At 40.0% G+C, this 14,234-nt stretch overlaps 1 protein-coding gene across 1 annotated transcript in view; it reads right to left on the bottom strand.

Moving 5' to 3' along the window:
- The window catches only part of f8 (coagulation factor VIII, procoagulant component), a 24,666-nt gene extending 11,148 nt beyond the window's left edge, over nt 1–13,518 (bottom strand). Inside the window, exons 1-20 of the mRNA XM_046030666.1 lie at nt 13,291–13,518; nt 12,905–13,005; nt 12,528–12,650; nt 11,141–11,353; nt 10,243–10,425; nt 10,002–10,105; nt 9,061–9,181; nt 8,688–8,967; nt 8,435–8,600; nt 8,169–8,256; nt 6,788–7,005; nt 6,498–6,642; nt 5,767–5,976; nt 4,582–5,408; nt 4,307–4,449; nt 3,427–3,592; nt 1,900–2,139; nt 1,385–1,613; nt 1,102–1,284; nt 714–830 (exon numbers count right to left, since the gene is read on the bottom strand). Of these exons, the coding sequence (XP_045886622.1) occupies nt 714–830; nt 1,102–1,284; nt 1,385–1,613; nt 1,900–2,139; nt 3,427–3,592; nt 4,307–4,449; nt 4,582–5,408; nt 5,767–5,976; nt 6,498–6,642; nt 6,788–7,005; nt 8,169–8,256; nt 8,435–8,600; nt 8,688–8,967; nt 9,061–9,181; nt 10,002–10,105; nt 10,243–10,425; nt 11,141–11,353; nt 12,528–12,650; nt 12,905–13,005; nt 13,291–13,475 (4,042 nt within the window). The 5' untranslated portion in view covers nt 13,476–13,518. The remainder of the gene's footprint in view (nt 1–713; nt 831–1,101; nt 1,285–1,384; nt 1,614–1,899; nt 2,140–3,426; nt 3,593–4,306; nt 4,450–4,581; nt 5,409–5,766; nt 5,977–6,497; nt 6,643–6,787; nt 7,006–8,168; nt 8,257–8,434; nt 8,601–8,687; nt 8,968–9,060; nt 9,182–10,001; nt 10,106–10,242; nt 10,426–11,140; nt 11,354–12,527; nt 12,651–12,904; nt 13,006–13,290) is intronic.
- Nucleotides 13,519–14,234: the final 716 nt, after the last annotated feature.

Below are 14,234 nucleotides of genomic sequence, written 5' to 3'. Positions count from 1 at the left end.
TCAAGAATGTACAGATTTTTACATGTACATTCCTCCCACGGGCAGTTCAAAACCAGAATATCTCATAGATCTCCAATATGCTAGCTGGAGCTCACGTTTCTCACTGAACAACAGAAAGTAGGAAAGTGGTAGCTCTGTAAGAGGAAATGAAAGAGAAGAGGAGGCATTACAGCTGTTCATTTGTTATGATGTGTTGAGTGTTTATTATAAAATTGGATAAGACTACATTTCATCACTTCAAGCTACACTTTTTATTACATTATTTCTAAAAATTAGGCACTTTAGTTTACTTAAATTTAGAATTTATTATTTGAATAGTTATTATTTATTATCCCTCCAGTTTGATGTGAAAACTGACTGAAATATTATTTGATTTGACAGTCCGTTGTTGACTAAAAACATGTGTTGATACAACTATAGGTTATAGTACTGAATGATAACGCAAGTTCGTCGTTTTGATGTTCCGGACCTTTGCTTCAGGAAATTTTCTCTAACTAGACCTCTTTGAAATCTAATTGAATACCCCTGTTCTAAGGTAATAAAAACATAATGTTTCTTTATGTTCTACCATAGACCATATATGCTCACAGCTATAAAGTTAATATGTTGATCAACTACAGTAAATCCACTATTACTGCTGTGTTAACTATTATATACCACATTACATTACAAATATTAATGATAAATCATTTTGTGACACAGACTGTACTTACGTGGATTATAGACCAGTAGTTTAGCCCTCATGCCGGCTAGTTGGTAGTCTCCTATTGTACACTCCACCAGCCATGTGCCAACTGTGGGGGGTCTCATCTCCACTGTTCCAAACACACCTGGGTGACACACAGCAGTACCATTCATTAAATTATAGTCAAGAATAAGGTTTTCAGAGTGCAAGTATACCAATTATTGCTTCAAAAAGATGGAAGCTAGATTCGTTTTTGGTAGTTAAAAACGCTGCCTGGAGTCGGAACTGTGAGCCTTACTGATATTAAACGAAGAGTGTGGTTCAGATACATTTGTTTGGATATAAAATTAAGCAAAATAAGTATATAAATGAATGAATAAATGAAACACCATGTGTATAGTTGTGTGTGTGTTTACCAGGGAAGAGGTTGTAGACCCCCATTCGGTGTTTCTGTTTAGTCTGAACAGTGAAAGGCAAACCATGGAAGTGCACAGCGTGGTACTCTCCGTCGCTTCCTACATTCAGCAGGTGCCACCTGACTTGCTGGTGCTGGGCGACCAACAGACCAGGAAGTGTCTCGGCCACATAACCATTTATTGCTAAAGAAAAACGTAGGCATTATTTTTGGAGAAATAAAACAAAACACTAATGCTTATTATGCTACTGAAAACACCAACAAATCAACATTATTATCTCCACCTGCAAACTTGTTGCTGGTGTGGTACCAGGGGTCCTGAGTGTTGGCCTGACAGGGTGGAGTGCAGTACCGCTGCAGGCTCTCCTCCAGGTACCAGCTTTTAGTTTCATCAAAGGTGTGGAAGAGAAGGGCCAACTCCTGGATGTCTGGCTGCGTGTTCTGACGAGTCAGGAGGGTATTGGGCTTACAGATCACCAGTGGACCTATCAGACCCGAATGAAGGTCCCTCTCCTGGAACATAGTAAAGAAATGTTTATTTTCTCCTTGTCATATAACTACACCTCAAGATTTCCATTAAAGCATTCATTAAAAAGACAGTAACACAGTGAACTACCACTGCCTCACTTAAGGCTAAACACCTAACTACTGATACCATTCATACAGATTAATTCATGTAGGCAGTCACAGCTGAGCATGCGCACACACAAACACAGATGCCATACAGACATGCAGTACATGCTGTATATACATGGGAGATAAAGCTGGAACAGGCTAGAGGTGAAAGACCTAAACAGACCTTGTCCACAGTGGAGTAGTATGCCCCAGTCTTGCAGTTAAATTCAGTGTCAGTTGGTCCTTGTTTCTTGGTTATTCTCCAGTTATATGTCCGTGCCTCCCCTGGAGCCACAGGCTTTCCTGGGACCCCGGGTGGAGCAGAGGAAGCATGGGTTTGGGCACTGCCGGCCCCCTGGCTGTGGTCATAGACTCCCTGAAGGTAAAAGGAGTAAGGCCTGGATGCCTTGTTCTTAAAAATCACCTTGAAAAAGACACCAACGACAAATAGACAGTTAGCTACATCATAATATAATAATCTAATAATCTTTATTTGTAGAGCACTTTTCAAAAACAAGTTACAAAGTGCTTCAACAAGTGCAAAGACAACAATACAAGCAAGAAAACATTGAAAAGACCAAAATACACATTTAAGATAAATATAAAATAAGTGAAATAGAATAAAATAAAAGGGATAACATAAAGTCAAATAAGATCGGGAAAGTATGTTTTAAGAAGGGACTTAAAAGAGTTCACTGACTCAGGAACAGACCTCTGGAACAGACCTCTGCCCGAGGATCTCAAGGTACATGCTGGTGCATATGGGACTAAAAGGTCAGAAATATAACAAGGCGAGAGGCCATGAAGAGCTTTAAAAGTGATCAATAAAATTTTAAAGTCAATTCTAAAACATACTGGGAGGCAGTGTAATGATGCTAAAATAGGGGTTATGTGGTCATATTTCTTTGTTCTGGTTAAAAGCCTGGCAGCTGAGTTCTGGACAGTCTGGAGTCGATCAGTAGATTTTTGGGTTAAACAAGTGAAAAGGCTGTTGCAATAATCCAGGCGTGATGAGATGAAGGCGTGTAAAATGGTCTCGGTGTCCTTAAAAGTTAACATAGATCGAATCTTTGCTATATTTCTAAGTTGATAAAAACATGATTGAACAAGCTTTGTGGTGTGCTGCTTGAAATTTAAATTACTATCAAACCAAACACCAAGGTTCTTTGCAACCGGCTTAATGTGATTTACTAGGGAACCAGCAGATGGCAGTATTTGTTTTGCCATCTGCTGGGACCCGATGACCAGGATTTCTGTTTTGTCTGAGTTCAGCTGGAGGAAATTATTTGACATCCATTTTTTAACTTCACAAAGACGGTTGTTAAGTGAAGTCAGCATTCCAGGATCTGTGGATCTGACGGGCAAGTACATTTGTGTGTCATCAGCATAAATATGAAAAGAAATACCATGTTTATGGATAATATGTCCAAGGGGAAGCAGATACAAAGAAAACAAAATGGGTCCTAAGACCGACCCTTGAGGCACACCATATTTAACTGGACGAAGAGACATTGTTGTTTACAGACACGCAAAACTTCCTATTTGACAGGTAGGATGAAAACCATTCTAAGGCAGTACCAGAGATCCCCACCCAGTGCCTCAGTCTGTCTAACATGATGTTGTGATGTCATCTAGTTATGTTTCATAATTCAGTCGTTTCATGAAATAAATAAAAATGAAAGGGTAGGCTATAATTCTTAGGACCACTCACAGTGAGGAGATCATTAATCTCAGCTCTGATGAAAGGTCCCATGATTCCCAGGTGTTCCTGGACCTCCCCTCTGTTTACAGGAAGTAGGAAGTCTTTATCCCTGTAGGCTCGAAACACCACCTTCTTGTACTCTGGCAGGAACTTTCTCATCCCACGACGCATCTCTCTAAAGAGAGGAGTTTAGTCATCACTGCTGCTTTAGACATTTATTAGATTGGATCTTGATTGGATCAGTGTGAAACATTTTGTGTTTGTTGACCAATAACTTAATTAACAATAACTGTTTGTTTTATGTTAAATAATGTTGACTTTGCCCCAAACTTAGCTTTCAAAATTCCGCTTTTAAAGAACAAAATCATCCAAAGCATGTTAATGTAATATTGGCTAAGAGGAGAAAAAAGCATAAAGGAATACTTTTGGGAAGTTTTGGGAAGCACGCTTATTTGCTTTCTTGCTAAGATTTAGATGAGAAGACTGGAACAACTCTCATGTCTGTGGATTAAGTGTAGAGCTAGAGCTGGGAGACAGTTAGATTAGCATTAAACCATAAATGATCATTTTCACATTTCTGATTGTGTACGGATTACACAAACGGGATACAACATGTTAATTTATGAGCTTTAGCGGTGCTGGCAGGAAGATTTTTGAACTTCGGACGGAGCCAGGCTCTGTGTTTGTGCCTGCTTCCAGTATTTGTGCTAAGCTAACCTAATCACGTCCAGACTGTCACTCCATACTTCATACTTAACCCACAAACATAAATGGGTCAGCTTTTCATCTCTCCTTGCAAGAGGGTGACAGCGAACAAGCCTTTTTCCCAAAATGTCAAACAATTGCTTCAAAGTCCTGTATGGAAACCTTGATCAAATTTTATTCCTACCTGGGTTTGATCAGCTGATGTGGTTTTCTGATGCCATAGTCCCAGGTGATCTCCTCTGCAGCAATGTAGTAAGTGCGATAGCTGATGTCTCCAGAGCGCAGGTCCATGTAATCGGTGGCAAATACATCTGATGTGCTGTTCACCTATGATATGAAATTTTGCATTTACAGAGGGTGAGGGGGAAGTGTTTCGGTTTGTGGCACATAGGATCCAACATATGGATTTATATGCGTTGCAGAAATGTACATAAGACATACACACAGAGAAAATAGTACCTCTTGGCTGTAGTCATCATACTCGAGGGACAGATCAGTCCCTGTTGTGTTGTTGTATTCCAGCTCCAGCAGCTCCACAGTAAGTCGCTCAGGTTCGGACTGAATGTGGTTTTGATCTATTACTTCTACAGTTGAGACCTTCTTGTCCAGCTGTGGGTTACCTTTCAGTAAGATGTCGTTGCGCTCATTGAGCTCTCCCTCTGTGCCATTATTTACACTTGACATTTCACTCCTTTCCTCAGCTTTTCCCTCAGCACCAGTGTGATTCCGATTTTCCATAGTCTCTTCTCTGATCTCTATCCCAGTTCCTCTATCCTCAGAGGCTCCAGAACTGATATCTACATCTGTCCAGTTGCCCTCTGCCTGTCTTCTCTGTCTCCCAGATCTCTCTCCCCCAGGTTCAGTCCCATTCTGAGACACTGTCCACTCCCCGCCTCTCTCTATTTTCTCTAAGACATCCAGAGGGATTTCTCCTCCTCCTCCTTCCAGTGATGTCACTTTCACTTTCCTAATCTTACACCCTGACTGTCCTTCAGCTCCAGTCCCCTCAGTTTTATCATTAGTGACATTTTGACCGGAAGTGTTTACTGACTGAGTGTTGTTGTTAGTGACCTGTTTCTTGCACACTTTAACCAACACCGTGTGATTTTGAAGTCTTCTGCCCCTTGGCTGTAGATCTATCTGATCCAAATAATCAAAGATATCTTCTTGATCACCATCATAATCGACTAATGGGAGGTCTCCAACGTCGCAAGGACGAACGGAGTAACTGATGCTCATCCCCCGGCTCTTGAGGCTGCCATCAAAGGCACTGATCTCCCACTCACCTGAGAGAAGACATATTTAAGAATGAATATTCTGAATGAATATCTTATTTCTCAGCATCAATGCATGTCAATGCTTCAGGAGAGCGGCATGTCTCAGCTACTGCACCCTTATTACTGCTTCTCATTGTATGACATGTCTTTTGTGTGCTATGGTCATCAAGTGACATGTGCCAATGATACTCTGTTATTATTTGCTCAAACAGCATTGAAGAGGGACTCTGTAAGCCTGCTACACTGTCAGATTACAGACTGTATTAGAAATGTACAATGTACAAAGCACTGTGAATGAAAAACAAAGCAGCCTCAAAAAGTCTGTCAAAAAGTTGGACAGAAAAAATGACTAAAGCTTCAGTCTTACCTGTCAGCTCGGTTTCCATGGGAAGGGTCATGCCAGTCATGGGGAAGAGTGTGAGGACAGACTGGTAGAGGCCTTGGTACTGAAAGAGGTTTCCCGTGAAGTAAACTGAGAGGAAGTCACTCTGGGTGCCCACACTGGCCACATGCCAGAAGGTGACATCAGTTTTACACATCACAAACTGACGTCCGCTGAACATGATACCGTTTACACCTGGAGGTAAAGAGAAATTCACAGTTTTTGCGTGGACATGGAGATCAGTTTCATACAGTAAATACAGAGAATCCCCTTAAAGTTGCCAGAATCTATATTTTTATCATAAAAAATGCATCAAATGACAATGTGAAAACAATGTGACAATGTGAAAGGGGTTGCTTGTAGTGATGAACCTACAGAGAATTTGCCCTGTTCTTTCAGCTCATTTTAGCTGTCCGGCCAGCAGCTTTACTGCTTTGGTTCACTTTCACTGCTCTCAAAGCCTTGTTTTTGGCTACAGGAGGCAGCTGTTATAATTGAAAAATCTTTAAAAACCCACTGTACACCAAACAACCAACAGATATAGTTAGTAACTAGTTCAAAAGAATCCGTTATTGCAGGTTTAAATTAACACCATTTAAGCTCAGAGCATGCCTTATCTCATGTTATTCATTCAGTCAATATTTCACTGTGTTCAAAAGTGATTATTATTCCAGAATAATCAGAATAAGCCAAATGTAACTCTGTGGTGAACTTACTGTAAATGACATTGGAGTTGTAGAATTCAACGTCTGTGATGTTAGATGACTTGCGGCTGGACTTCTGCATGTTCTCGTTGATGTACCAACTTCTGTTCTCATCAAACACAGCAAATATCACGCTCCACTCTTTATCTGGGCCCAACTGCATGGAACAATAGATTAAGTAAGAGAGATGCATGGTTTTACATTCCATTAGTGCAGGTGACTGACAACATTGCAGCGTGCATCTACAAAGTGCTATGTCTGCAGCTCGGCCATATTTATTATCACGAAAATGTTCTTCTCACCAGACGTCCTCTGTTGTCGATAGTGCTGTACTTGCAGATGAGCAGGGTGCCAACCAGTCCGGAGGCCAAGTCCCTCTCTGGTGAGACGGTGCTCTGATACAGCTGGGTCAGACACAGGGGGTCTCCCTCCAACGGCCCATCCTCTGTTGTTAGCTTCCAAATGTAGCCAAATGTCCCGTTGGGGGGCACTCCCATGGAGCGTAAGTCATTCTCTGCATCTGTTTCATTGGATGAAACTTTGTTGTTGGGGATTTGCGGCAACAGAAAATGAGAATAAGACCAATAGAGACAACTTCAGACAAAACACCAAATAACAGCTATAATACGCGGAAAACATTATACATTACATTTTCTGTTGCATGATTCCAGGTTTTTACAATATCTGCATGCATTGAATGATGAATACTTATTATCAGGAGCACACATGAAAGAAGTAAAGAAATAATGCATTTAGAAGTGACTACAGTGGCAAATTAACTATTTATGCACCCTTTTTGAAATTAATTTCAACATCTGAATATATCTTGTGTAATAAAACTTAGAAGCAATGAGGTATGTATGTCACACAATCTTAAAGACACACTGTGTATACTTTTTAGGTAAATTTAACAGGATTTAGATTATTATACATTTTAGGTTGTGGAAACTTAGATAAGCCTTCAAAAAATCTGGGCTTCATATGTACATATACATTAGTGTTTTGGATCAGATCAGTGGGGGAGGGGTGTGTCTGCAACACTTTTGCAACAACATTTTTTGATGCAACCACTAGGCACCAAAATCATTATTTTGTATTCTACACTTAGTGGGGGGAAAAAAAAGAAAAGTTCTAATCCTGTGACCCTGTGTTAACTGTTCTACCTCAGTATATGTAAAATATATGTAAAAATGTATTTCAGTTATTTATTTAGCAATATCTCACTTTTTTCTCTTCTTATATATAACAGGTTATATATAATATTTTTTATGATTTATCTTGCACTAAGCACCTAACTAACTCTCACATTATACAAAACCACACTCGACTATTAACGCATCATGAGTCAGAGTAGCTAGTGGCGCGAAATCATGAGTTAGAGGTGACTGTTTGGATATCAGTAGGCACTCATCATCTGCCTCCTGATCTAACATGGGCAGGGAGGTGTGTTTAAAGGGCAATAATCCTCTACAGCTCTGTGTTGCTTTGGTTCATCCCAGACTTGTGCTCAGTAAGTCCCTTTTTATTGGTCCAATCAAATCCACAAAACATTTAAGAAATTCCCCTGAAAGCCCCTTCCATACTGGGCTTTTAATTTAAAGACACTTAAATTCTGAGAGATAACCAGTGATATTAGAAAGATATTAGTTTTGACTGTTGGCTAATGTCCATGCTTAAACGTACCATTTGTGGATTTCTGCAGTGGAAATATCTTGGTAAGGCCATTGGGATAGATATTGAAAGGGCGACTGGCAAGGTTTCTGAAAGTGATCTGGAGACAAAATTCAAACCAACAGGAGATCAGTAGAAAGCTACACAAAGAGCTACATAAGTTTAGTTCTGTTTTGCCATGATAAATTATTTTTGTTTTAGCTGAAATTTAATCATGCACTAAGGCCATATTTCCAACATTCACATGTTTTCTGTCCTCAAACATTTGACTCACTTACATGGATTTGATCATTGACTTTTCCTTTTAGGAGTGGACCGAGCAGTGTCTTGGCAGGGTTCTTCCTCTGAGTGAAAGATCCATCTGTGTACTCCACATACACTACCTTTTTATACTTGTAATCCAGGTGATGGGGAGTTGCAGGGAAATATGCAGACTGCAACACACTGATGTGTCAAAGAGAAAAGAAACAATTTAATTTAGCAGCTCACTTTCGGTTATTCTTCGTCTTTTCCCTCCACCATCTTCCTTACCTGTCTGTGGGTTTAAGATGAGGAGCGTAGTCCCAGGTGACCTCCTCAGCTGCGATGTAATGCTCCCATGTTACAGGCTGCTCTCCCCTACTGGCTCTGGCTTGCACTTGTGGTTTCTTAGGCTCAAAGCTTATGGTGTTGAACAAATTGTCATCTTCATCACTGTATTCTTCACTGTCCCCGTCCCCGTCATCCTTGTGTTTGACGTTACGCAGGTCGGGTCCCGGCAGAATGACAGGATCAAGGCATTTCCTCACCGTGAACAAAGCGTTCATGCCACCTGGGTAGAGCAGTAGAGTTCCATTCAGAGTTAAAAAATAGTTTAATTAGGGAAACAGACCAGGTCTATGAGGTCTTATTGGGCTTTTCTTACTGTGGCGGTGAGCATGTATCTGACAGCTGATAAGGAAGGAGCCTATAGTAGCAGGTCTCATTTCTGCAGTGATGAATGTCATAGGAGTCACCTCCATGGTGACTTTACGATGTGTCAAAACCTAAAAAAAGGACAGAACATGCTAAATTGGATTGTAACAAGGAGAGTAAAAGAATATTCTGCATTTGCATAATCATCTTATATTGTGAAATACTCTTATTTATTTTCTTGCCAAGAGTTAGATAAGAAGATAGATACTACTCTTTTGTGTGTGTTAAGTATGATAGGAGACAATTAGCTTAGGTTAGCTAAGACTGGAAGCAGGAGGAAACAGATTTTTTACATTACTGTTTACGTTATAGTTTGAAAATGGTTTTAATATAGATGTTCATTAGTGAGCTTTAGACGCGCTAGAAAGTGTATTTTGGAACTTTGGACAGAGTAAGGCTAGCTGTTTCCTCATGTTTCCAGTCCTTATGCTAAGCTAGGCTAATCACCTCCTGGCTCCAGCTCCTGTCTTCATGTACAGACATGAGACTGGTGTCAATCTTATCTATCTCTCAGAAAGACAGCATATTTCCAAAAATGTTAAGCTATTGCTTTTAAAAGATATCCAAAGCAAAGTACAAGTACAGTAGATAACAGACACAGTTTAATGCTGTTAAACTACACATATACCCCTTTCTTCTACTGTACTGCAGTGATTCTGCAATTTAATTCAAAGTCAGTCTTAGCACAGTACTTCCAGCGAATAAAAATAATCTTGGAGTAGCATTTGTTCATTTTATATTTGAAAGAAAATGTAAAAGTAAAATAATAAACAAGTGAGTCCATTTATATATATATATGTATATTTTAATATTTGTATTAATTGGCCAGTAAAATAATTAAAAAATATTTCATTTAAATCTGTTTGCTATTTATGTGACAAATTGAATTACCTGCAGAGTGTGACCCTGAAACTGAATGGAGTGGATTTCTGGAGCTGTGCCCACCCCAATCAAATGCCAGAACATGTAATTAGGACCCTGACACATTGTCAAACCTACACACACACAAACGGAGAGAGAGAGAAAATTAGGCCAAATTCCTGTGTGGACCACATACAGCGCAGCATGAATACAGTGTTGACAACACTTAACATTACAACACAACTTCATGGAACAAACTCTGGTTCATTACCGGGTAACGTAGCATTGACATATCCATTGACGGTGTGGTATTCCTTCCTGTCGTTGCCCCTCTTGAACTTCTCTCTGCTCTTCCTCTCTCCAACCTCTCCATACCAGCTCTTGGTCTCATCAAACACTGCAAACAGTAGGACAAACGCTGGATTTCTCCTCTGGCCATCATCTGTGAAGGCACCTGGGGAAACACACATGCACGCACGCAAGCACGCACACACACACATGCGCACACACACACACACGCGCACACACACACACACACACACACACACACACACACACACACACACACACAAATGTGATGCAAGATGTGATAATATGCTTGCAATGTTATTGTGCAGTCTAATATTACAGGAGCATATATTCTATTTCTTATTAATTTCCCGTATCTACAAAGTCAGATAAACCCTTGCTCAGTAGGCCTACCTATGACATTTTGTACAGACATTCATGATTCCCTCTGGAAGATCTGTAATCACCTTGGTGATTCCCTGACATTTAATCTTGTACCATAGCCTTAGTACAGAAGACTACAGCCTCAAATAGCTGTTAGCATGGCTGTAACACTTGTTTCTAAATGTTTGCATTGTAATCAGTTATAACGTCACTTAGCTTTAAAAACACTGGTTTAATGAATGTTTAATTTAACCACTGGGATCATTTCAGCTTCTAGCCATCTGTTAAGGTTTGCATAACTTCAACTCTATTTTGTGTTTCTTTATACCTGTATGTGTTTATAGGTAGTGAAATGGTGAGAGAATAACAATAAATTATAGAAAGACTCAATATTGATAAGACATAATGTATGTCTACAGTTGAAATTAGATGCTGTGTCTGTGTATGTGAAAGATAATAACAAGTCAAAGCTGCCCTTTGCCTTACCACATACTTACTTGATTTGCAGATGAGCAGGGCCCCGATGAGTCCTGAGTTTACATCTCGCACTGTGTCCACCTGGGATGAGTAGGAGTAGGTCAGGCACTCGGGGTCACTGGCGGTGGGACCATCTTTAGCGCTGATTTCCCAAACATAGTCATAGTATCCTCCAGGGGAGATGGCATCATCATCCTTCTCCTGGCCCACTGTCGAGTCATCATACCCGGCTCCTGGAAAGAAAAGACACATCATTCCTCTATATTCACTCAGCAGTAGAGCTGGGTCAAAGCAGCAAAACTGGTGTCATAAGAATGCATGTAGTGTGGTCGAATCTTCTTTATGAAAAGGTACAGTACAGTAATTATGATTACAAAGATATATTTATAAGATACATAGTCCTCTAGTTCTTACATTGCACGAAATACATTAAATAAAGAATAACCTGCAAAATAGGAATAAAGGTGAAAGTAATACCACACTGTATGTATGCTGCTGTAAAAACACATCCAGACTGACTAAAGGTAATGTGCAAAGATGGCTTATATCAGACTACAGGCAGCAACCTTTTTCTTCACCCATTTATGTGAGTAGATCTGCTTCATGAAGTCTCATTCCTGGATGTGACAGGAGCAGCTTTTCAGATTATGATGAAGTCCGTTATAGTAATCTACCCTGTGGCAGGAAGACGTGAGCCATTTACAGGAACTGACTGCTTTGGATCTTCAGCAGCATTAGGACATATGCCAATGCCTTCTGTGAAGGGTATTAACCTCCAAAAGCTTCTTAGATCAGGGATATTTAATTATTTCCTTTGCAGTCACGTATTGTAATTCAAAGCCACTTAAAATGATAGATTTCAACAGCATTAGCTTTCCATATGTGTTTTATGTGGACATCTCATGCTGTAAGACTCATCGCTTGGCTCTGACATGCTGCACAAAATCTGCAGACACATGATAATGATAACCGTTGTTCATTGTAATTTCTAAAGAATGAGGAGGCAACTTTCTTCTTGATGATTCTGATAAAATGTAGCCTACACTATGTTTTTGAATCTCTTAATTAAAACACACTGTTTCTGATGTGATTCTGGTAAGTAGTAATTTGACAATACATCATTTCCTTTTCCATGAATGCCTTTATTTGGCCCCAAATTATTTCAGACTTCAGTAAAAAATAGTGAGTAAGAAGATCAGATTTGGATTTCTCCTTTATGCTATTTAAGTAGGATTTTTATGTTTTTGCCCTTGACTCTACAATGTCATATGGACGATTAAGAATGAAAAAATTCTGAGTCATAAAATGAGCAAGATGAACCAAATGCTGCTGACTAATGTTCGGTTTGTGATGGAGGGCAAAAAAAGTTAAAAGGATGACAGCAGTTACTTTCATTTAGTTCACTACCTTCAGACTTTTTCCCATAGGTGATGCCCACAGGGCTGATACTGTAGGGCTGAGAGGCCAGGTTTTTGAAGTGGACCACCACTTTGTCCCCAGCCTGGGCAACGATCACCGGGCCTTGAATACCTGCAACCAGAACACACAATGTAGTCATAATATATATTTTTGTAGGTTTTGTAAGTTTCCACATTGAAGTCATACAAATGCCCCCCTAATTTAAAACAAATCTGAAATATGCCCTTTAACAGAAATGACAACACTGAATTTATAGTGTCTGTCTTGGCAGGAAAACAACTGGAAATTTGACAAATTACTGTACACTGCAGGTTCCAGACAGTTTTTTGGATTGATTGAGAAAATTTCCAAAACAGGAGACCTACCGGTCCATGCTGGCCTTGTTTTGGGGACAGTGTAGGTGGCGTCTGTATACTCCCTATAAACTGCCTTGATGTATTTTTGTGGAATATCTTTGGTTCTTCTTCTAAAAGAACACAAAATGCGGGTTATTAATGAAACCAAACAATCAAACAATAAGAAAACTACCACAAAGCACTTAAAACACCCCTCTTGATCAGTCTTACCCATCTTAACTGTAAGTTACTAGTTTCTAATAAATTCCCCCACAAAAGATGAGCTTAAATTGGAAGCATTGTAAAAATATTGCCAGATGTGCCAGTGATTTAATAAAACCAGCCTTTTGGAACTGGCTATTAGGTCTAAATGACAGCAGAGTGTGTTGCCTTAAATTAAACAAAGAAATATTCACCTTTGGTCGGACGCTGGATCAACATCGTCCAGGTAGATATAGTCCCAACCGATTTCTACTGCTGCTATATAATACTGTCTTACAGCTGCAGCGGATTGCTGCGCTTCTCCGCCGGAGGAGCAGAGGAGCAGCAGCGGCAGCAGCAGCATGAGTGCCGCTCTTATCGCGATGTGGGCACCTGTCATCTCCACCGTGTCCCGGGTCAAACACTGCCGCGTCTCTGCTGCTCCTCCTGTGGTCTGAAATATTTAAAGGGAGGGGGTGGAGAGAGGACGAGTAACAGCGAAGCCGGACACAGTTGGGGCGCGTGGTGGTTTGAGAGTGCGAGGGTGAGATTGCGCAGAGCTCTGCTATGATAAGATCAGCTGACAGTTTACTGTCCCAGGGGATACATTTGTCTTGGACACACTCATAAATTACGTGGGCCTACATAAATATAAAACAGAGGGCTAATCTTCTATCGCTTTTTTAATAAGGCACCCATTATAATACACAAATAAAAATGTTGGGTTGCCAGGTTGTGAAAGATTCCTTTATCTGGTGTTGATCCTGCTCCAGCAACTTTTATTCACTTATGCGAAAATGGGAAACATAGGACCATTATGGATTGCCAACATTTATAACTGCGTTATCACAAAACAGACAGGGTAAAAACCAGCTAAATGATTGTTGTTGTTAATGTTTATAACTGACCTATAAAGCATTAATAACCCTTAATGAAGCCATTAGTTACAACTGATAAACCTTTTATAAAGTCTGGCTTATTTGGTCATGGTACCCTAGTTGGACAAGATAGACAGATAGTCAAACACACAGCTGTAAATAGGAGTATGTCAATTTGTGAAAAAATATTATAAAATTTGCCTAAAATTATTATATTAACAATTTGTCCAAACTGTAACCAGAGCTTTTGGCTGACTGTATGCTGCGCTTGTAATGTTGTA

Source organism: Micropterus dolomieu, linkage group LG19, assembly GCF_021292245.1.
Source record: "Micropterus dolomieu isolate WLL.071019.BEF.003 ecotype Adirondacks linkage group LG19, ASM2129224v1, whole genome shotgun sequence".
NCBI lineage: Eukaryota > Metazoa > Chordata > Actinopteri > Centrarchiformes > Centrarchidae > Micropterus > Micropterus dolomieu.
Note: the sequence above shows the minus strand (reverse complement) of the source record. Positions and strands in the feature narration are given on the sequence as shown.